Below are 21,843 nucleotides of genomic sequence, written 5' to 3'. Positions count from 1 at the left end.
AAAAAATCTGAACTTTTTCTTGACAAAGTTTGACAGATGTTCTATGTGCTTGCAAAGTTTCATGATGAATTCACATCCGTGAAAGTCGCGGCAAAAAGAAAAGGAGACAAAATCAGCATCGATTTTGCTCTTTTTGGCATGTCTTCCACGAATGCGATTCCACGTCTAAACTTTGTAAGGACATAGAACATTTGAAAAAATTTACCACAAAAAATATTCAGTTTTTTTTAAAAAAATTCAATGTTTTTTTGGTACTCCGGCCTTCCGGGTGCAAATGTGCTCGCGAGCAGTACGTTCGCGTCCGCAGGCCGCTCGCTTCTTCCCGTCTTCCTTCCCCTCTTCTCGTCGCCTGGACTTCCACGCTCTGTTTCGAAACTACTCTGTTTTGCTGCTCCCCCCAGTTATATACTCCACCAACCAGCCTCTTCTCCATCTCAAAAACCCCAACGCCGGCAACGCCGCTCCAAAACCCCAATCTCTCGGCCGGCGGCGACCGCGCCTCCGTCCTCCGCGGGCGCTTCCCCGCGCATCGGCTTCGTCTCCCTGGGCGGTTGGCGTAGGAGGTGCGTGCGCGCTTGTTTTGCAGAATGGGGTTTTTGCCTTGTTTTACTTTTCTGCGGATTCTGACGCCCTCTCTTGGTTCAGAGTTTGTCGGCGCTCCCCCGCTGGGTAACCTCGAGACGAGGCCTGGCTGTCCAGATCCCCGTCCCCGCTTCGAATCCCTCGCGCTGGTTAATTTTTGTACTGAAGACTGAAGAGGTTTGCGTGTGCTGTCTCTGTGGCGATGCGGAATGCGGGGGGTTTTCTTGATGATTTTTTCTCCGTTCCTTGGTTATGTGGTTCGCCGTCTTGTGGTGATGATAATACGACTGGATCCTCTGCTTTTGATTATAATCGAAATGTTGCAACTTCTGGATGGTATTGTTAGTGCACAATTATTAACACCTCTAATCGTGATAGGAGATTCAGTAAACGGATACACTAGTTCACACAAAATGCTCCCAAGTTCAGGGGCATACCGCATACATTTAGCGCTAAAGGCACAAAACGTATGTTGATCTGCATCAGATTATTCGCTTTGCCATGTCTGTTGCATGTTAGGAACTGGATTTGCGTGCATGCTGCATTGGGTGTTAAGTGTTAACAAGTCAGTATATATCCGGTGCAGTCCGAGCTTTTGATGCGCTGCATCTCATTAAGGAAACTGTGCAGATGACCTGTAAATTTTCAGAGAAGTTCCAGTTGGTACACTAAATCTGTCGTATCACAAAATTTCAATTCTAAACGGAAAAAAAGAGTGGTTCCGTTCAACATTTTCAGAGAAAAGTATCCTGCTCTGAGAAGCAATATACTAATCTCGCTGCTGGCCCTTGCAGCCAAAATTTCATTCAGTCAGCAGTTACACAGCTTTCCGTAATGTATCAATAATATCGTTATCTGCATGGTATGTCTTCGTAATGTGTCTGGTGCTAGGCTGCTAGCTTAACTTTTTTCTGTGTATTTATGCTTTTTATCAGTTGGTTCTTCGAGTTGTCACTTTCTGTATGATGTGCTATATTGATTTCTTCCATTGTATGCAGGATGGCATCTTCAAAGGTTTGCAAGGAAAGATTTGATGCTGCTGTCACATATCTGGGTGCTATTGGAATTCAGAGAGAAACTGTTTCACCAGTGTTGACGAATCTACTAGACTCGTATGATCACAACTGGGAATTTATAGAAGCTGATCACTTTCGGGTTCTAACCGATGCCATATTCGACGAGCCAGATCCCAAAGTACAATCTACTTTGTTTTGATCATTTAGCCAGAATGTAATATATTGAGAGGCAACATTTCTCTTATAACTCCTTACTCTACCACTTTTGGTACAGGAAGAACAGCAAAGGCAAGCTAACAAGAGGATGAATCCTGATTCGGATCACTGTAAAAAGAAGCTTAAGATAAAACATCATTCTCGAAAACCTACATCCAAGGTGCGTGTCAATGAGAAGACAGAGTTGACTGAAGCTCCACTGCAGCAAGAAGCAGGCAAGCTGTGCCCTCAAACTGTTTGTGCCACTGGGAACACATTGCAGTTGTCTTTTTCGCGGGTGCCTATTGAAGAAATAAACATGGAAAACGATGTTCTCAAGGATACATTGACAGATGAAGATAGTTCAGCTTTATCACTCCAAGGTCAAGAGCTTCCTACTTTCAAGACCCCACTGGCAGTTATGTGCCCCCTAGTTCAAGATTCCAGCCATCAGAGAGGTAATTTCTGTTTTAGCAAATATGCCTCACACTTTCTATTGATTTATTTGCAGAGCAAAAACATTTCATTTGCATTTCTGTTATACATATGCAAAATAAATATTGTTATCTCGTTGCCCTGAGTTTGATAGTCTTCTTATGCTTTCCAAATATAGGCTGTTTGCGGAATGCAAAACTTTCACTATTAGTAATTGTCATGGTTCCCAATTTTTCATCCTAAAAAAGATTAGTAAATACGCCATTAATTTATTTCATAATATAGTTTGTAGTGTGATAGAAATTAGCGGTCATAAAATTTATAACTCATGGACTTAAAAGTGGCACTCTCTCTCATCATCATGATGTTGTGGGAAATTTGGTGGTTACACAATGACTGTTTGATGTTGTGATTCTGAGGTTCCAGGAGTCGATCAAGTTCACCTTTGATGAAGCAGAGCTGTGGCAGGTGGTTGCTGGAGCCGAGGCACTTTGACAGTGCACTCCAGGCCCCCTGGCTGTTTTTAGCTTAGATCTTGCCTTGGTTTTATTGCTTTTTAGTTTGATCTTTGTTTTAGTCCTTTTGTAGGGTTAGTTTCATAATAAACATCCTGTTTTACCATTCCCTTTTCTTTGTTTTTGGGCTCTGTTTTTACTTGCAACATTTCAGTGCACTCGTTAACATCCAAATGTGACACACATCCTGTTGTGTTTTAAAAAAAAAACTAAAACGTCAGTTATGACTTCTTGGGAATACATTATATAAGTTTCATGAATGGAAGAAACTCTTGTTAATTTCAGTGCTATTTTCTCACTGCATCACTAGTCTTGGTGTGCACTGTTTACCAGTTTGTGTACTACCTTTGGCTTGTGTGCAAGCCTATAAGCCTACCTTTGGCATACTGACATAGGAGCTGTACTGTTGTGAATTTTGAATTTATAAAAACAATGTCATAACTCTTTTAGTGATACCAATATGTTTACTGCAATTGCTCCAGAGGTGTCCGGTTTTTCCTTCAAAAATTGCATCATCTTGTTGTGGCTGCCCTATTAATATTGTTTTCGTTGCCTTGTTAACCTAGGATCTTAATCTCGAATAACTCCTAATTACTTGGAATTTCTGTATTTTTTTTCTTTCAAAATCCTCCAGCATACAAGGACGCGCACAACCAGTGCATTGAATTGGACTATACATATAGTGGACCAAGAGAAAGTGGAATGCTACAAATAGTTCCTGCCATGGACTTTTTATCTAAGCCTTCAGTGCCAAACCAAGCTGGTTCCTCGTGTATGCCACCTAGCAATAGCATGATCCATGGTGGTATTTGCCCCTCTAGTGCTACTGCTGGAGAACAGAGCAGTTCCAGTAATATGCTGGTTATTGCCAAGCCCAAGGGACCAGCTCATGATGTCAATGACATAACAAAAGGTGAAGAACATGTGAGTATTCCCATAATCAATGAAGGTGGCAATGGGATTCTTCCTGCTCCCTTTCACTACATACCACGCAATATCACATTCCAGAAGGCATATGTCAATCTTTCGCTTGCTAGAATAGGAGATGACAATTGCTGCTCAGACTGCTTTGGAGATTGTCTAGTGGAACCACTTCCTTGTGCATGCGCAGCAGAAACAGGAGGCGACTTTGCTTATACAAGAGACGGCCTGCTTAAGGAAGAATTTCTCAATTCTTGTCTCTCCGTGCTTCCAAAATTCTACTGCAAAATTTGTTCAAGGGAACGAGTGAAGATCGTAAATTCTGAGTCACCAAACGCCAAGGTGAATCCTTGTAAAGGGCACCCTATAAGGAAATTTATCAAGGAATGTTGGAATAAATGTGGATGTGCCAGAAATTGTGGAAATCGTGTGGTGCAGCGGGGTATTAGTCAGCATCTACAAGTAAGTCGTTTGTACCCATTTAAGCTCTTGGTATGGCCCCATTGCACCAAAGATAAAGCTTTTATTAATCAGTGTCAGTTGGCAAATGTTCCCTCCTTGCCAAATTAAAGTGCACATAAGTTTTGTGTGAAGTCAAACTTTGTAGATTTCGACCAAGTTTATAGAAAAAATATATGAGCACCTACAATAGAAAATGTATACCATATGAAAATATATTTCATGATGAATCTAATGGCATTGATTTTGTATTGTAGAGGTTGATAATTTTTTCTATGCAGTTGGTTAAAGTTTACAAAGTTTGACTTAGGACAAACTTATATGCATTATAATTTGGCAAGGAGGGAGTATTACTGAACTAACTGAATTCCATAGGTAATTTGGCAGCTCCATATCCATACACAAAAAGTAGAATTCTGTTTATTATAGAGATCTAATGCATATAATTAAAGCGGTTTGAAGTATGCATGATTAGTCAGCACCTTCCAGGCAAGCTGTATGGATCCTTCTATCTTTCCTTTGATTAATGTGGCAATGTTGAACCTGTTTCTTTCTATTTCAACTTCAATTAATACGGCAATAGTGACTGAATGTAGGATCCAATTTTGCCTTAGATTAATGTGGAAATGTTGAGCATTCTGTGTATACTCATGTCCTCATCACATCAAACTGCACATCATGCATGTTTTTCTTATATTCATTCGTAATGTGTGTCGTTTCAGGTTTTCTTAACCCCTGGAGAAAAAGGATGGGGACTGCGGGCTGCTGAGGAACTTCCTCGGGGTGCATTTATTTGTGAGTATGTTGGTGAAATATTGACGAACAATGAGCTGTATGAGCGAAACAATCAAATGGTGTCGAACGGTAAGCATACCTACCCTACGTTGCTTGATGCTGACTGGGTCACTGAAGATGTTCTGGAGGACGACCATGCTCTCTGTCTGGATGGCACCTTTTATGGGAACGTGGCAAGGTTCATAAACCATAGGTAAGTAATATTCCTTTATGATTACCACCACCAACAGCACCGTCACAAAAAAGAGTCATAAAAATCGCAAACAAATTTGACTAAAATGTAACTGATGAATGGCTACATTTGAGCTGAAAGTTCAACCTTGGTTCTATGTACTTTTACAAGTTAACACTATCTTTATTTGCGCATGTGTGTGATTTAGTAGTGAATATGCTTTGTATTATTCCTTATCTGAATACTTTGATTACGATGTGCATTGTGCAAGTGATGCTACTCTAGTTTGAAGCTATCTAATAGCACTTCGTAACACAAGATTTGAACACAGAGGTAGAGAGAAACCAAAAAAAAAAGGTGCTTCCATAGTATGCTGAACCAATAATTTGAATTTCGACTGATTGACTTGGAATGTTTTATTCTTGAGAATTTTTTGACTTGGTACGTCATGGTATGGTGCAGGTGTTCTGATGCCAATCTTATTGTTATACCTGTTGAGATTGAGACACCCGACCACCACTACTACCATGTACGTATGCAACTCCAGCTATTTACTGGCCTTTGTGTGTTAATCAAGTTTGAAACATATGAAGATTGATTATTTATTCTTTTGTTTCGTTCAGCCGGCGTTTTTCACCACAAGGCAAATAAAGCCATTTGAAGAACTTACATGGGTAATTTACATTAATTTAAGCTCCATTGTGCCGCATCAGTTGTACACTAGTGAATCTAAGGACCAAGATATGGGCCAAACTGTTTCTAATATCCTGACTGAATTCTGTTCAATCTTCAATCTCATGTTTTAGACTTCTAGACCTTATGTTGAACTGTGTCTCTGCAAATCCAATAATAGTTTTGTCAAGCTACCGTTCCTTGTTTGTTTAGTGAAATCTTCTTGCCTAGATTATTGTCTACTTTTAAGTTATACGTCAAAATGCCTAATCTTCTTTCGTGCACACGTTGACCACAGGACTATGGACTTGACTTTGATGATGTCAACCACCCTGTCGAGGCATTCAAATGTTGTTGTGGAAGTGAGTTTTGCCAGGACAAAAGGAACATCTGAAGTAGGTGCCTGAACCTCTTTTTTTATGGTGCACTTAATAGTTACAGATGCTGATTTCTCAATATTCTCTACTACTTCCTCCATTTTGTTATAACAGTCGTCTTCGAGAGTCTCAGATTTTAAATAAATTTCCATTTAGGGAATCAAGTGTGTAGTGTTTCCCTACCCTTATTGGCCTACTATATTGCTTTGGTAGATGCTGCGTGATTTAATGATAGATATGCTGAGTGGCATGTCTCGTAATAGCGTATCTATAGTTATCTTCTTCTTTTTTTTTGATTTAGTGTTTCTTTATCTATGCACATGGGGGCTAATGATAGATATGTGGATATACAGAGAGTATATGTGTAATCAACTTTAACAGAAGAAGTAGCATATGCCCTCTGCTCATTTGTATACCCCTCAATACAACGACAGTTCCTTGATCTTGAGCATTTTTGGTGAAAAAATACATTGGCTATGCCCATATGATGTCTCTATTATGGCTATCCCAATTTAAAGCAACCAAATCATCATGAAAATTCAGTAGATAGACAGAGGTGATTGAATTTGATCTTCAAACATATATATTATTTACCCTCCCCCGACATATTTTTTTAATAATGTCCAGAAACTTCTAAACTTGGTGAATGAAAAATTCCATCTGGTAAAGCAACAGAAAATTTTCATCTGGTAAAGGAAATTGAATGTTTCACCAAAATAGCTGTTTCATCTGATATTTCAAGTGGCGCTATTTACCATTGAAGTTACATCAGCTGACCACAAGTGTTGATATTCTCCTACAGGGTCTAAATCTAGAGCCCTGGTGTAACTATGAGTACTGGTCACGAGATAAAGCCACCAAGGAGATTCGAGATAACATATCATCTGCAATGCCGTCTTCATGCTTTGTCACCTATGGATCTGGATTGCCTGTTTCAGTGTTGTCAGACAGAGCTTGCTTCCAAGCAGTGCATTTTGGTTGCCCGTTCTTAATTTCCTTTTGATTTGGAAAGGTTTCTTGATTCCTTTCCTCAACGAGATATGTAGGAAGTTTAAGTATGGATCTTTTTCGGACTTCTAACTTGAAAAGTCTAGTGCATTTAATTAATAGGCCTTTGTTTGGTCTTCTACTATCGATTCCTAGTTTCCTGCCACCCAGAAGCTAAACCGCTAACAAACAAGCTGCGTCCCAAGCTGATTCTCCTACAATAGATTCGAAAAATGATATCCGGCGAACGCTCAATGTTGATGTTTTCCTAGTGAACATGCTGGTTGCCGTCTAGATAGATATATCCTTTTTTATCGCATGAATGGTGGCGCAAGCCTTGTACCACGTCAGCTTTTCATACGCGCTACAGCGAAATGATAAACACCCTTCCCTTTTCCCTTTTCCTCTTAAAAAATACAAGGGACATGTACGAGGTGGGGGTCTCAAACCCAAACCTTCTTGAGGAATGGCTGCACGCTTAGAGGATCTCTAGCAGACCTCCTAAAAAGTCACGACCCGTAAAATAACCGTTAAATTACGTGTTGGCACGAATGCATCCGATCCATAATTTTTTTTGCGGGACGCGGCATAATTCCAGTCCCAACCCGTGGAAACACGGGTTCCGCCCCTCGGCCCGTTCCCCACCCACCGCCGCCCCTCTACCCCTCGCCCCGCCGTCGGGTCGCTGCCTACGATTTTGGCCAAAGTAGTTGGTGGGATCACGCCGGAGGGCCGCCACACGCCCGAGGTTGCCCTCCGCCACTTCCTCCTGCGTCGGCGGGCCGGAAAGTTGCAGATCGGCGACTGTTCGACGCAGGCGGCCGGATTTGGCTTTTCCGGCCGACGGTCGCTGCACCAAGCCATGGATTGGTCGCGGAGCACCCGCGCTGCCCCGGTAAAGCCCCATCGCCGCATGCAGGTACGGGTTCGTCTTGTAGTTGCTGCCGCTGGTTTGCCGGCAGGGATTCGGCCGGCCGTCCGCCGGGCTCGGCGCTCGCGCAGCGGCTGGCCGATGCCGCTCATACAGTGCGACGACTGCACGCGGACAGTGCTACGACTAACTTCTGGCACACAGAAGCACCCCGGATGGGTGTTCTTCAAATGCGAAAACGATGGGGTATATGTTGTTTTCATTCGGCTTTGTCACCGTATACTTTGGTTCAATTGCGATAGCTCATTTTGAACATCATCATGTGTGTAGGAAGATGGATGCTCATTTTAGTTTTGGGAATGAGAATACATTGATTTATTGATAGAAAGGAACTTAATAGATGTTCGTGCACTCCTTAGTAGAATTGAGGCTAATGATGCGGCTGCATGTGCAATTAGAGAAGAAAATAGAGGGGAAACAACGTCTACTTCTTTAGAACCAAAGAAAAAGAATGGAGAATGCAATCAAGAATCCGCAGATCAACAACGAATGCATGAAGAAAATATTGGTCCAATTAGTGGGAGCAGTTATATATGGAAGTTGGATATCTTCTAAAATGTATAATTATGGTTCTTGTTTTATTTGGTCTTACTATTCTAGCAAAGATTTGGTGAATTACTATGTATTCAATGTCGTTGAAGAAAATAAAAAAGCAAAGAAATATATTTTCATGTGTGAAATTGAATTGTAAATTTCGGATTTGCGGGCCGACGGGAGCGGCGCCCGAGCAGACCCCGCAAAGCCGACCCGTAAAAGAGCACATTCCGTGAATATCTTTTTTACGGGTCCGTTTTGCGGGGTCTGACTCTGCGGCCGTCCGCGCTGCCCTGCAAAGCCATTTTTTCGCGAACTGTAAATGCGTTTTGCGGGTCGACGTTATATGGGGTCTGCTAGAGATGCTCTTATCACCTCGATTGAAGCGGTTTTGTGAACACTTATGCTTAAACAACTTTATGTATTCGAAGATAAAATCTTTTTATTCGTTTTTCATTTTAAAAATTCCAAATGCCCCTTTTTCCATGAACAAACAAAAATCCCTGTTTTTTGGATGGTTTTTTTTTCTAAACTTTCCATGTGCATTTTTTTATTATTGGTAGCATGGCAATTTCTTTTGGTTTAAACCATGACATTTTTTGCCTTTCAACAGATGGCATTTTTTAGGTATTTTTGTAATGGCCCCATTGCAAGCTTTGGGATTTTTTGTCATTTACACATGGCAATTTTGGTTTTGGTTTTTTACTTTCTCACATGGAAATTTTATTATCAAGAGTATGACATTTTAATAATTAATAACATGGCATTTGTATTATTATTTAAGATGGTAGCATTTGTAGTTAAGCGCATGGCATTTTTTATTATTTATAACATGACATTTTTTATTATTAATTACATGGGAATTCTATTATTAATAGGATGGAAGTTTTTATTATTAATAGTATGGTATTTTTTATTATTAATAACACGGAATTTTTATCATTAAGAGGATGACCATTTTATTACTAACATGATGGTAGTTTTATTACTTGGGAGCATGAGACTTTATTATTAAGAGGATGGAATTTTAATTATTAAGAGGGTTGAATTTTGGTTTTTCATAAAAACGAAATTGTGTTTGGGCCATGGCAAATTTATTGGACTTATATAGCTAAAACATTTTATTAAAGTATACCATGGTATTATATATAATAGGGCGTGGCAGTTGTAATTTATGTTTTTTCTCTTTTGTCTTTTCTTGCATCAGTTTTTTATTTTTATTTTTGTTAATGTCATTTTTATTGAAAAAGTATACTATTTTGGTCCTACCCCACTTTTTCCCACGATGTCTGGCTGGATCCTTCGCTCCTCCCGCAACCCCCAACAGATGAAAGGGTTGACTGGTCATTCGGCCCACTAGAGAACGAATAAAGGGCCCTAATATTGGGTGAATCGCCTAACATTGGGGTCCTAGATTATATGAAATGACCTACTAGCAAGCCAGAGATATAAGCAGTGAATTCGTCGATTTCTGAGCTTTTGCTCAGATGGCCCTCCTAGGCTTCCTCCTACTTTCGCTTCTCTTAAGTCTACAATAAGTGGGAGAAGTGATCCCTTTCTTCCTGCATCACAAAAAAAAATCATTCTACTCTCTTTTTATCCAACTTCTCTTCCACATTTAAGCGAAAACCAGTCTAGACACTTTACTGTGTAGCAGCCACAAGCATACAAGACAGTTCGAAGGGACTCCCTTGATACATGGGGATGTGAAGAGAACAAGACTGCTCTAGACACCAAGTTTAATCGTTGACTAACTGGAATAAGAATTTATCTGCTGCTTCACATTATTTACCATCCAAAGTTTGAACCGTTCTTTCCTCGACTACCCTTCTCCCTCCCTCATTTTTCTCATCTTTTCGCAATGCGCCCCGCCTGTGCAGCCCTCACCAATACCCACGTCGGTCAGATTCGAATGTCTTGACCTCAGTACCTAACACTCATGAGACTTGATATTTCTTTCATTATGAATAAAGTATGTCGGTTTTTTCATGCACCCACTACAACACATTGGGCTGCTACCAAATGCATAGTCAGACTGTTAAGAATACTTTAAATGTTGGTTTGACATTTAGCAAATCATCATCTACCCTTATTAGTGAATTCTCTGATTCTGATTAGGCAGGCTGCTTTGATAGTAGATGATCAATAGGTGGTTTTTGCAGTGTTTTTTTGGCCCCAATCTAATCTACTGGTGTGCAAAAAACACATGCTACCGTTTGAAGGTCAAATACAGAAGCAAAATAGAAAGTATTGACAAATGCAACAACATAAATTATTTGGATACAATCCATGCTGCAAGAACTTGGAATACATAATGAGCAAGCCCCATGTCTTTGGTGTGACAATCTTTGATGCCACATATTTATTTGATAATCCAGTCATTCATGCAAGGAGCAAACATATCGAAATTGGCTTTCATTTTTTTAAGTTAGAAATCTGTTTTGTGCATTCAAAGGATCAAATTGCGGATGACTTCACAAATGCATTGCCCACAAGAAAAAATCCAAGCGTAATGAAATTGAGATTAATGGACGGTATTAATAAATACGGAGCACTGTATAATATAGCACATATAGTTAGGTTGTTGGTGGTTACTATTAGAGTCTGTTTAGATTAACTCAATCTCTTCTAAACTGTAGAGTCCCTCCATGATCCTAGGGGTGGAATTCGAGACACTCGACTCGACTCGCTAAAGCTCGTTTCATTAACGAGTTAGCTCGACTCAACTCGTTACGATAACGAGCTCAAATTCAAGATTGGTTCGACTCGTATAACTCGTGAGCTGACTCGTTTAGCTTGTTTAGCTCGTTAAAGATATGTACATAAAACCTTACAAATACGATAAAAATATTATCTGAGAATTTAAAATGTACATATATGATCACGTACACATGTGAGTCTCCTTGTGGCTAGGCCTTGAGCTGGGACACAAGGTGTTTAGTGGTTGTTTTTTACTACCCTAAAAAATAATCATTTTTTAGCGAGTCTAACGAGTTACACGGGTACTCGTGAAATCGGCTCGTTTAACTCGGTCTATAAACGATCTTAAACTAAATCTCGGCTCGACTCGTTATTGTTCGAGTTCGAGTCAATTCCAGCCGAGTCACGAGCTAATTATTTAGCTCGCGAGCTTCGAGCTTTTTTTTCCAGCCCATTGCAGTGCAAGGGATGAATGGTGATCTTGTTACTGGTCGGCGTCGTCAGTCGGTTAGACAAGCTTTTTTATTTGGGAAAAACAATTACTATAAAACAGACACCGCGTTCACAGGAAAGAAAAAAAATATCAAAACATACATCGTCGGTCGGTCAGACAAGCTTTTTTATTTGAGTGCGGTGTTTCAGTGCCCAGGCTCATCTGCACCCGATCAGGAAAAAAATCAAAACAAATACTAAAAAATTCTAAATGTTTTTTGTGTGGTAGATAATTTGATGCGTGAGGTTCGCTCTAATTTTTAGATCATTTGGACGTCTGAGTTGCTCTCAGCAAAAAAGATAAATTGGGTCATAACAGTGCGTGAACAGTTAAAATTTTTACAAACCCCGAATTTGTCTTTTTTGCCGTGAGCTGCTCAGATGTCCAAATAATTTGAAAATTGGAACGAACCTCATGCATCAAATTATCTACCACCCCAAAAAATTGGAATTTTTTGAAAAAAATTTAGTTTTTGTTTTAATTTTTTTCGTCAGGGCGGGTGCAGCTGAGCCTGGGCTCAGAAGTGGATTACCGATGATACCAATCCTTACGTGATATAAACTTGCGAAATTCAAATTTAAACATGTCAAAAAAATCTGAAAAAATCATGGATATTCACAACACATTAGTCGACAACCCCTAAAAATTTCATATCGGAATTCGAAATACACAAGGAAAATGACATTATTCACATCTGAATTTGTCTTTTTTGTTTCTCCTTGTGTTTTTTGAATTTGGATATGAATTTTTTAGGAGTCATCGACATATGTGTTGTAGCATCCATGATTCTTTTCAGAATTTTTAAACATGTTTAAATGATATCGATACACAGGCAGTACCGATTTGCCGCTCGCGCGCGCGTCCGTCGGTTACTTCACCTTGCCGAGCGTCGCCTTCTTCCACGTGGCCGCGACTTCCTCCAGCGCCCGGCGGGACGACCCTTCCGGCGACCACGCGCGCGCCGCCGCCTGCTGCAGGTCCCCGGCCTGCCGCCGTACGGCGCGCCCCTTCTCCGCACTCTCCATCAGCTCCTTCACCGCGCCCGCGATCTCGTCGCGCGCCACCACGCCGTCGGCCTCCCGCGGACGCAGCGGCAGCGCCACCCCGGCGCTCCCTACCAGGGCCACGGCGTTCATCCGCTGCTCCGCGTACAGCGGCCACGCCACCATCGGCACGCCGGCCGACACGCTCTCCAGAGTGGAGTTCCAGCCGCAGTGCGACACGAACACCGCCGTCGCCGGGTGGGACAGCACGCGCACCTGAGGCGCCCACGCCGCCACGGCCAGCCCCTTGTCCTTGGTCCTCTCCAGGAAGCCCTCCGGGAGCCACGCCAACGGGTTTGGGTTGTCGTCGTCACGGTCATGGCCGTCCTTGCCACCGTCCAGATTTGGCATCCTCACGACCCAGAGGAACCGGTGGCCGCTCACTTCCAGCCCAGCGGCGAGCTCGGCCGTCTGCTCCACAGTCAGCGACCCGCCGCTCCCGAAGGAGACGTACACCACGGATCCCGTCGGCTGGAGATCGAGCCAGTCTAGGCACGCGGACGCGCCGGCGGCTTCGTCGGAGATTATGCTCGGCCGGACGAACGGCCCAACTGGGAACACGGGCGGGAACGCGCCTCGCTCCGTTGCCAGCTTGAACTCTTCCACGGTGGCGGGCTCCATCTCGTAGAAGGTGTTCACCAGGAAGCCGTCCGCGCGGCGGTAGCACCGGCCCGCCTCCAGTAAGTGCGCGTAGACCGACTCGCCGCTGCTCTGGAACGAGGCCGGCAGGTCGGCGTGGCGCAGCGACACGCCCCCTGGAAGCTCCAGAGGGTCGGGGAGGTCGCGGTACTCGCCGGGTGGAACGCCCTCGTGGAGTTCCACAGCGGCGCGCATGACGGCGATAGTGGTGAGGTTGGTGGGCACGAAGACATAGCCCGGGACGCCGAGCTCGGCGGCGAGCGACAGCGCCGCGGAGCAGAAGAAGTCCGGCACCAGCGCGGCGAGGGGGGCACCGACGGAGCGGAGGAGGGCGCGGAGGCTCGGTAGGGAGCGACGGATGAGCTCGAGAAGCACGGTACTCATACTAGTGCCGGCGGGGAGGTCGTCGAGTGGCACGGGCGGGAGCGCGGCTGTGGCGACGCAGGCGGGGACGCCGGAGAGGGCCTCCGGGGAGGAGAGGTCGGTGAAGGTGACGAGCGTGGCCGCGAAGCCCTGGTGGTCGACGAGCCGCCGCGCCAGCTCGGCCAGCGGGATGAGGTGGCCGGCTCCCGGGCTGGCGAGCAGCACGACGTGCGGCGCCAGGCGCTCGGTGCATGCTGCTCCTGCGTTGGCCAACGACTCCATCGATCGGCCCGATTCCTTCCTTCCGAGCACACTGCACGGCTGCACCAGGGACTTCAGCGCGCTTGTACACAAGGTCGTATGTTAGCAGTACCTACCAAACTCAATGATATGATACGCGCTAAAGGCAATGCCATCACTGCTCATGAATAGGGTTATTGTACTGAATCATTAATTTCTGCTAGAAAATTAAGTTAGACGTTATACTGCCCACTATGTTGACACCCGAATGCATCACGTGTACTCTCGATGTCAGGGTAATGTAACGCAGCTCATGTCTAAAGAGACCCAACCGACCGCGCGATACGTGGGACAGTTGGGGGGTACTTTTCAGACCTGAAACCCCGCATGTCCGGGAGGGACCCCGTCAGAGAGCGCGGCGGCTATGGGCTGCCCTAGGTCGATTAGCTCGCCCCTAAAGCCTTGGGATTCACAGCTCTCAAACTCAAAAACAGCGAAGACCAAGAGAGAAAAACAAGGTAGAGATAAAACATAGATGAAAAAGCACTAGAATGATTTGTTCGATTGTCACCCCTAACATATATAAGAGGCGGCTAGACTTCCCGTACAAGTAAAAGATTCATCTAGGCTTTCCTTACAAAAAAAATTACACCAGTTCATGTCTTAAAAATTATGTCAATTCACGTCTTAGAGTCATAGTTTTAGTTCAACTCAGATTTTGTCTGAATCTGGCCCAGATTTCCATATTGCTCCTTGCGCGGATCGTAGAATTTGCATATGTCCTCGGATTGAGACAGTCCAAACATCAATTTTGCGCGCCTCAACGAGGCCAACAATCGTATGTTGATCACTTTTCCAAATAAGGTCATCTTATATACTCTACGAGGTCATCTAGTCGAACTCAGTCCTGCGGCTGACTGAACTATCCGAGTCTTATAACGACTTTGCAGGCTGCATCCTATCTAAGATTATGATGACTCCAAAAACAAAGATGATCGTTTCGACGATACGCACAACTTTCGTGTTGAACACTTTTCCATTTAAGGCCATCTAGATAACTGCTTGGGCCCATCTTTAGCTTTTGATCGGATTGGCCGATAACACTCGGATTTGAATTTCTCCAGTCGGATATTAGGTTCTTTCACTCGGGTTGCACAACTAGATTTCTTCATTTCGACAACAACCTTTCACTTAAATGGCAAACTTTTCACTCGGCTGACAACTATTCAATCGTCCATCATCTTTTCATTCGGATTTCCCGATTGAAAACTCACTCAGATCTTGTTTTGCCTCCCCAGGTGAGATGATTTATATATCAAAATCAATCAGCTCGACAAAACAAACTTTTTTTGTGTTGAAGGTTTTTCGATTCAAGGTCGTCTTGAGTGCCGAATATATCAAAATCAATTAGCTCGATGAGATGAAGACAATTCATGTAAAACATTCCTTCACCCAAGGTCGTCTTGGAGGAGTAATCGGCCAAACAACACTCGGAATACAAAACCTTGATACTTTGAGCATCGTTTCGGCCCTTAAGATGAGGTCGGATGGTGATGACCTAAACATCAGTTGTTCCATTCGGCGATGCGAAATTTTCTTATGTTGAAAACCTTATCATTTTGGGACATCTTAATTACGTTTTATACCGTGTCAAAATTTGGTGTCAACATACTACGGCTCTAAATGCATCAATACTATGAATAAACTTTTTCCAGGAAACCTCAACTAATGCACTGAATTAGTTTACGAGGAAATGAATTGATTGGTTGTGGGCAACAAAGAATGAAAAAGAAGAGACCAATTACCCGAAATCACTATGTATCCTTTACAAAGGTTACTCACATCGTTTTTTGGTGGTGACAAGTGAGACACAAATCACGAAATGTATTACAACATTGCTTTTCACGCGTCAAGATCTTCGAAACAAGATCTCATCCTATTTTATTTGGATGATCTCTTTTTTCTCGAAAACACTAGGAAATTTAAAAAAATCAGAAATAGAAAAGAAACCAGAAAACCATAAAAAATGAAACCAAAAGCTGGAAAAAACAAAATAGCGAAAACGGAAAAAACTGAAAGCATAGTTTGTGCTTTTTCATTTTCAGAGAAGTACAGTTGTGCTCACGCGAAAGCACAACTATATTTTTTTTACTCTTCAGGAAGTATGGATGTGCTTCACGCAGAACCACAATTGTGCTCCGCCTTCACTAAGCACAGTTGTACTTTATTGTGAAAAAAATATCGTTGTTTTTCTTTCATGAAGCACACCATGTAAAAAACACAGTTGTGCTTCACAACAATGATTATTTTTTTCAACTTAAAAAAACAATATTTTTCAAAAAAAAACTAGGAAATACAATGCAAAATTCAAAAACCTGGAAAAAAAACCGCACACACAACATATAAAAAAACGTGCTCCCTCGGGTGCCCATCACGCGGCACGTAGCGGCGCTTCACGTGAAGTCTGATTTGGCTCCCCACGTCCACATGTATGGAGCATAGCACCGATCACTTTTCCTTCTCTGCAACTCACAACAATGTCATGTCGTCAATCAACTGGGAGATGATCATCGCGTCGACCTCTTTGGACGAGCTCTCGTGGTCAACGGCACCCATGCATCATTCACTCATAGGAGGAGGTACTTGATCCTCGCCGCCCATGCCGAGTAGTTCGTCTTCGTTAACGTCGGCGATGGGAGTTTGCCCGGTGTTGCTGTTATCGTGGTCGTCGTTGCGGCCACCGACATCACTATTGAGTAACTGGTCACCATGGCTCCAATCACTACAGCGTTACGTGGTCTCATCTTTTTCATTCCCTTGCTTTGATATCAATTGTTTTTTTAAAAAAGAGGCTGACGCCCGGCTTTAAATTAATGAAGCCCTTACAACAACCAACCAACGGTACAAAACAATACAGAAGAACAAAGCAAAGAAAGAGCCTCGGCAAGATACATGGGTGTCCAGAAGCAGCAACAAAGCTAAAAACAAGACATGAAACACTCGAGCCCTCATACATGCTCGAAAGACCAATGCTGCGAATGGAGCCGGCTCGCGAAGGAGATCAGCTGACAGAGGGGGTTATGACAATGCCATCATCTGGGCGCCCAACAGACTAGCGCCATCTTGTTCCATCGCCAGAAGGAGCCGCCAGCTCCTCGCCTCGGCTCGAGAGGCGCCGCACCGTCGGACGATGGAGTGTTCACCACCCTAGAACGTGGATGGGGACCAGGGCCAGGACACCAAAGGGAGGTCTTCTAGCACAATCACCTCGCTGAACCTAGCTCCGCATGAGAGCACCACCGTCAAGGCAAGGATCCGGCACACGACGAGCAGAAGCTGTTGTTCACAAAACTCCCCCAGCAACCAGCAACCTAGGACCCTGCTCACAAGACGGAGCCTCCAAGGAGGACACGGCGCCACAACGCCGCCACCGTCCGGTTTGGAACCACCCAGACCAATGGTTTTCACCCAGAACCCATAGTGAATGGGGTCACCCACGATGACACCTCCAAGGAGGAAAACGGCACACAATAGTATCGATATCACCGGCACCGACATAGTCGAGCAGAGCTTTCACTCGGGACTCAACCCCCACCACCCAGATCCAACGGCCATGGCCGGCTAAAGAAAGTTGCACACAACGCCCGAAACAGGCCATGTGGCAACGAAGACCACACCCACATGATGGACGCCCCCAGAATGAGCCACCACACCGCCCACACGGCCAAGGCAACACACAAGCACCCGCACAGCGACACCCGCCAGAAAGGTGCCGCCGTGAGCCGCCGCTCCGGACACCAAGGGGGATCCATCCTCACCCAGCACACACATGGCGATGGACCACAAGCACGCAGCAGGCCACCCCTGCCGCCGCACCGGCGCAGCTCCGTCACCCACAGGACCCAAAGCCGTCACCTTTCACCCGTACGGAGACAAACCCTAGCTCTGGCCTCCTGGGCATCCCAGATAAGTAACCACACGGGCTACCAACAGGACAAGGGTCATGCCCACGGACTCCATCAGATCGGAGGCAGCCCGTCGGAGCTGGAGGGACCGGCAACGGGCGACGGTTCGGGACCAGGCCCGTCGATGAGGGTGAGCGGAATGAGCGACCGCACAGGGCCTCCAAAATTGAGGGGCCCCCATCGTAGAAAAAACCAGTATATAAAGATGCGTTTCATTGGCTCACTTGATCGCTAAAAAATTAGTACGTACAGGTACAGGAAAAAACAGTAGTACTGGCTCCCTGGAATGCTAGAGGCCCAAATCAGCCTACATCCCATTACCCCGATGGCCAGAGCGGAAGCCCTGGAGGTTCAGGAATGAGAAAAAGATACATATCGTTCAATTCACGAGTCGCGATTGGCGATGCCCTAGCAATTGTGCCGGCGTAGTTCAGTTGGCTCCGATCTGATTCGGGCCATCCGGCGATCCCATCGTCCATCTGCTGAATGTTGATCATCTAATCATCTGATTGTGCCGACGTAGTTCAGTTGCCGTGAAGACTGAAGACGCAACAGTCAACAGGGACGCCCGGTGTGTTTTAATCTTCAAGACCAAGATTATTTTTCCAACTTATTTTCTTGTATTCGAACGATCTACACATTTAGTCATCTAGTTGTTACTATTTTAAACTAATTACATTCTGTTTGATCACTTGTAATTTTGTTAGGTTTTGTTCTTGGATCTTCATCATGTCTACTAGAATTAGGAAGCATGATTCTGGTGCTTCAGAGCATAAGAAGAAACAAAGACTAGATCGTGAGGCTCGATCTCAAACAGGTTCCCTCGATGGATATGTCGTGAGAGTACCCCGACTTGATTCGAAAAATCAAACTATGGATTTTAATGTAGATGATGGTCATGATGACAATGACACAGAGGTTGAGGCTCATGATGCAGAAATTGATGATGGTATTGCTGAAGAAGCGGGTGATGATAATGTTGCCGATGGGGGTGATCATGTTGATACTGCCAATGAAGGTGATAACGCTAATACCACCGGTGATGATAATATGCTGATGACATCAAATATCCTTTTCCGTTTGATATATTTGATCCAAGAAATTGGGATGCACTTGATCCTAAAATTATAGATGTTTTGGTGCAAAAGGGCCCTAAAAGAGACTCATCTATTCAGCATGGTAAAAAGGACAAATTGTCTAGAAGGTTTTCTGCAGTATCATATACTAGAATTCTCTCAAATTGGGAAAAGTGTGACACAGAATGGCTTGTGTACAGCAAAGATCTTGACAAGGTATTTTGTTTTTGCTGCAAATTATTAAGAAAAGGGCTCGTGCGAGGGCAGTTAGCAAATGAAGGTTTCAGTGACTGGGCTCATCTTGGTTATAGACTTAAAGAGCATGAAACTAGTAGAGAACATGTCACAAATATGACTACATGGTATGACTTGCGCCTTATGTTGGAGAAGAATCAAACAATTGACAAAGTTACTCAGCGAGAACTTGAGAAGGAAAAGGAACATTGGAGAAAAGTTTTGCTTAGAATCCTCTTGATTGTTAAATTTCTTGCAGAACACAATATAGCATTCCGCGGTAGTAATAGTAAGTTGTACCAAGACAGCAATGGAAATTTCTTAGGACTTGTTCAAATGTTGGCTGAATTTAACCCAGTTATAAAAGAGCATGTTGACCGCATCACGAATGATAAAATTCGTGATCATTATCTTGGTCCCTCCATACAGAATGAGTTAATCAACTTGCTCGCTGCTGCAATCAAGTTGAAAATCATTGAGAAGGTAGAAGAAGCAAAGTACTTCTCAGTTATACTTGACTGTACTCCTGATGCAAGCCACGAAAAACAAATGTCTTTGATAATTAGGTATGTTGATGCATCTCCAGATTCTTTTTGCATTGAAGAATCCTTCTTAGGTTTTTTGGATGTGAATGATACCACCGGGCAAGGATTGTTTGATGTTTTACAGAAGGAATTGAAGAGTCTTGACCTTGATGTGGACAATGTGAGAGGTCAGGGATATGATAATGGGTCGAATATGAAAGGAAAAAAATAAAGGAGTACAAAACAAAGTGTTGGAAATAAACCGAAGAGCCTTTTATTCAGCTTGTGGTTGCCATAGTCTGAATTTGGCACTATGTGATATGGCAAAGTCTTGTCGTAAAGCAACGGATTTTTTTGGAGTTATCCAGCGTATTTGTACAATATTTGCTAATTCTACTAAGAGATGGCAAATTCTCAAAGATAACATACCAGGATTGACTCTCAAGTCATAATCATCTACTCGTTGGGAGAGTCGTGTTGATAGTGTTCAGGCTATAAGGTTTCAGCTACCGGAAATAAGGGAGGCCTTACTACAGGTGGCTGAAAGTGATAAAGATTCTTCGACACAAAGTGAAGCTCAATCATTGGCGGAGAATGAACTTGGTGGCTTTGATTTTTTTAGTATCAATCATCATCTGGTATGAAATATTATCCGCTGTTAATTTGATTAGCAAAGAGTTACAGTCAAAGGATATGCTTATTGATATTGCAATTGAATCTGTAAAAGGCTTGCTTTCCTTTTTCAAAAAGTGTAGAGAAACCGGCTTTTCAAAAGCATTGGAAGTTGCCAAAAAAATTGCAGTGGAGATGGATATTCATCCAGAGTTCCGCACCAAGCGTAAAATCAAAAGGAAAAAACAATTTGATGAGGGTGAAGATGATGCATCTATCGACTCACAATCTGCAGAGGAGTCATTTAGGGTCAATTATTTTATACGTGTTGTTGATCAAGCTATAACTTCACTTACCATTAGATTTGAACAATATATGAGGGGTATGAAAAGATATTTGGTTTCTTGTTTACTTCAGATAGTCTGCGATCACTAGATGACAAGAGTTTGATGGCTGCTTGTGTTAATCTTGAAGATGCACTTAAGAGTGGAGAACATACAGATATTGATGGACTTGAATTGTGTTGTGAGCTAATTTTCATCCAGGATTTACTTCATAAATCAATGGGTCCTCTTGACATTCTGAATTATTTGAAGAAGCGCTCCACAATCTATCCTAATGCTGTTATTGCATACAAAATTTTGTTGACCATTCCTGTAACGGTTGCATCTGCTGAAAGGAGTTTTTCTAAACTCAAGTTGTTGAAGTCCTACTTGCGTTCTACTATGACACAAGAAAGACTTAATGGATTGGCGACAATAGCACTTGAAAATGATGTCTTGGAGAAGATAAAGTACGAAGATATGATTGAAGATTTTATTTCAAGAAATACCAGACGGATGCTTCTTTTTGGTAGAACATGAGGTTACTGGTTAGTTTATTGCTTTCCTATCCCTTTACCTTTCTAGCTTTAATATTTGATATATGCCTAAATAAGGTATGGATAAACTGATTTGAAATTATATAATAAAGTGAAAGTATGCTTTGCGAATGTTAGTTCTTTTGTTATGTGAATTGATTAAAATTTGGGCCACATTTTGGTTTTCGCCCGGGGCCCCGAATTTCTGGAGACGGGCATGTGAGTCGCAGGAGCGACCCATGAGACGTGGGGAGTGGGGGGGGGGGGGGGGGATATTTGTTCTTTGGTACCAATTGTTGAAGCCAAATCTCTCAGGTATAGCTCTGTACTTTACACAACTCTATCAAGAACGGAGAAAAAAAAGGTGTTTGTTGTGTGTGCACACATGACGTTTTCCTCTTGTTAAAACAAATATGCTTACAACCTTGGAAGTACGTACCACACAGACACAGGCCAACCTCCCTGATTGATGTCACTCACGCTTTGCACCTCTGGTGAAAGTGA

General features: G+C 43.2%; 1 protein-coding gene and 2 pseudogenes across 1 annotated transcript; 2 read left to right on the top strand and 1 right to left on the bottom strand.

Moving 5' to 3' along the window:
- The first annotated feature begins 363 nt into the window (after nucleotides 1-363).
- LOC125537961 (histone-lysine N-methyltransferase SUVR4-like) lies at nucleotides 364-7,273 on the top strand. The gene is made up of 10 exons (XM_087544984.1): nucleotides 364-563; nucleotides 646-759; nucleotides 1,581-1,776; nucleotides 1,873-2,251; nucleotides 3,378-4,126; nucleotides 4,846-5,111; nucleotides 5,553-5,619; nucleotides 5,714-5,764; nucleotides 6,061-6,157; nucleotides 6,942-7,273. Exons 3-9 carry the CDS (start codon nucleotides 1,582-1,584, stop codon nucleotides 6,154-6,156), a joined length of 1,803 nt encoding a protein of 600 aa, XP_087401110.1. The 5' UTR covers nucleotides 364-563; nucleotides 646-759; nucleotide 1,581; the 3' UTR covers nucleotide 6,157; nucleotides 6,942-7,273.
- A 4,620-nt stretch (nucleotides 7,274-11,893) lies between these two features.
- On the bottom strand, nucleotides 11,894-14,192 carry LOC147986873 (hydroquinone glucosyltransferase pseudogene; annotated as a pseudogene).
- Nucleotides 14,193-18,907: 4,715 nt separating this feature from the next.
- On the top strand, nucleotides 18,908-21,343 carry LOC125528381 (uncharacterized; annotated as a pseudogene).
- The last annotated feature ends 500 nt before the right edge of the window (nucleotides 21,344-21,843 follow it).

Source organism: Triticum urartu, chromosome 2A, assembly GCF_056163025.1.
Source record: "Triticum urartu cultivar PI428250 chromosome 2A, HENAU_Tu73, whole genome shotgun sequence".
Lineage (NCBI taxonomy): Eukaryota > Viridiplantae > Streptophyta > Magnoliopsida > Poales > Poaceae > Triticum > Triticum urartu.
This window is presented reverse-complemented; position numbering and strand designations above follow the sequence as displayed.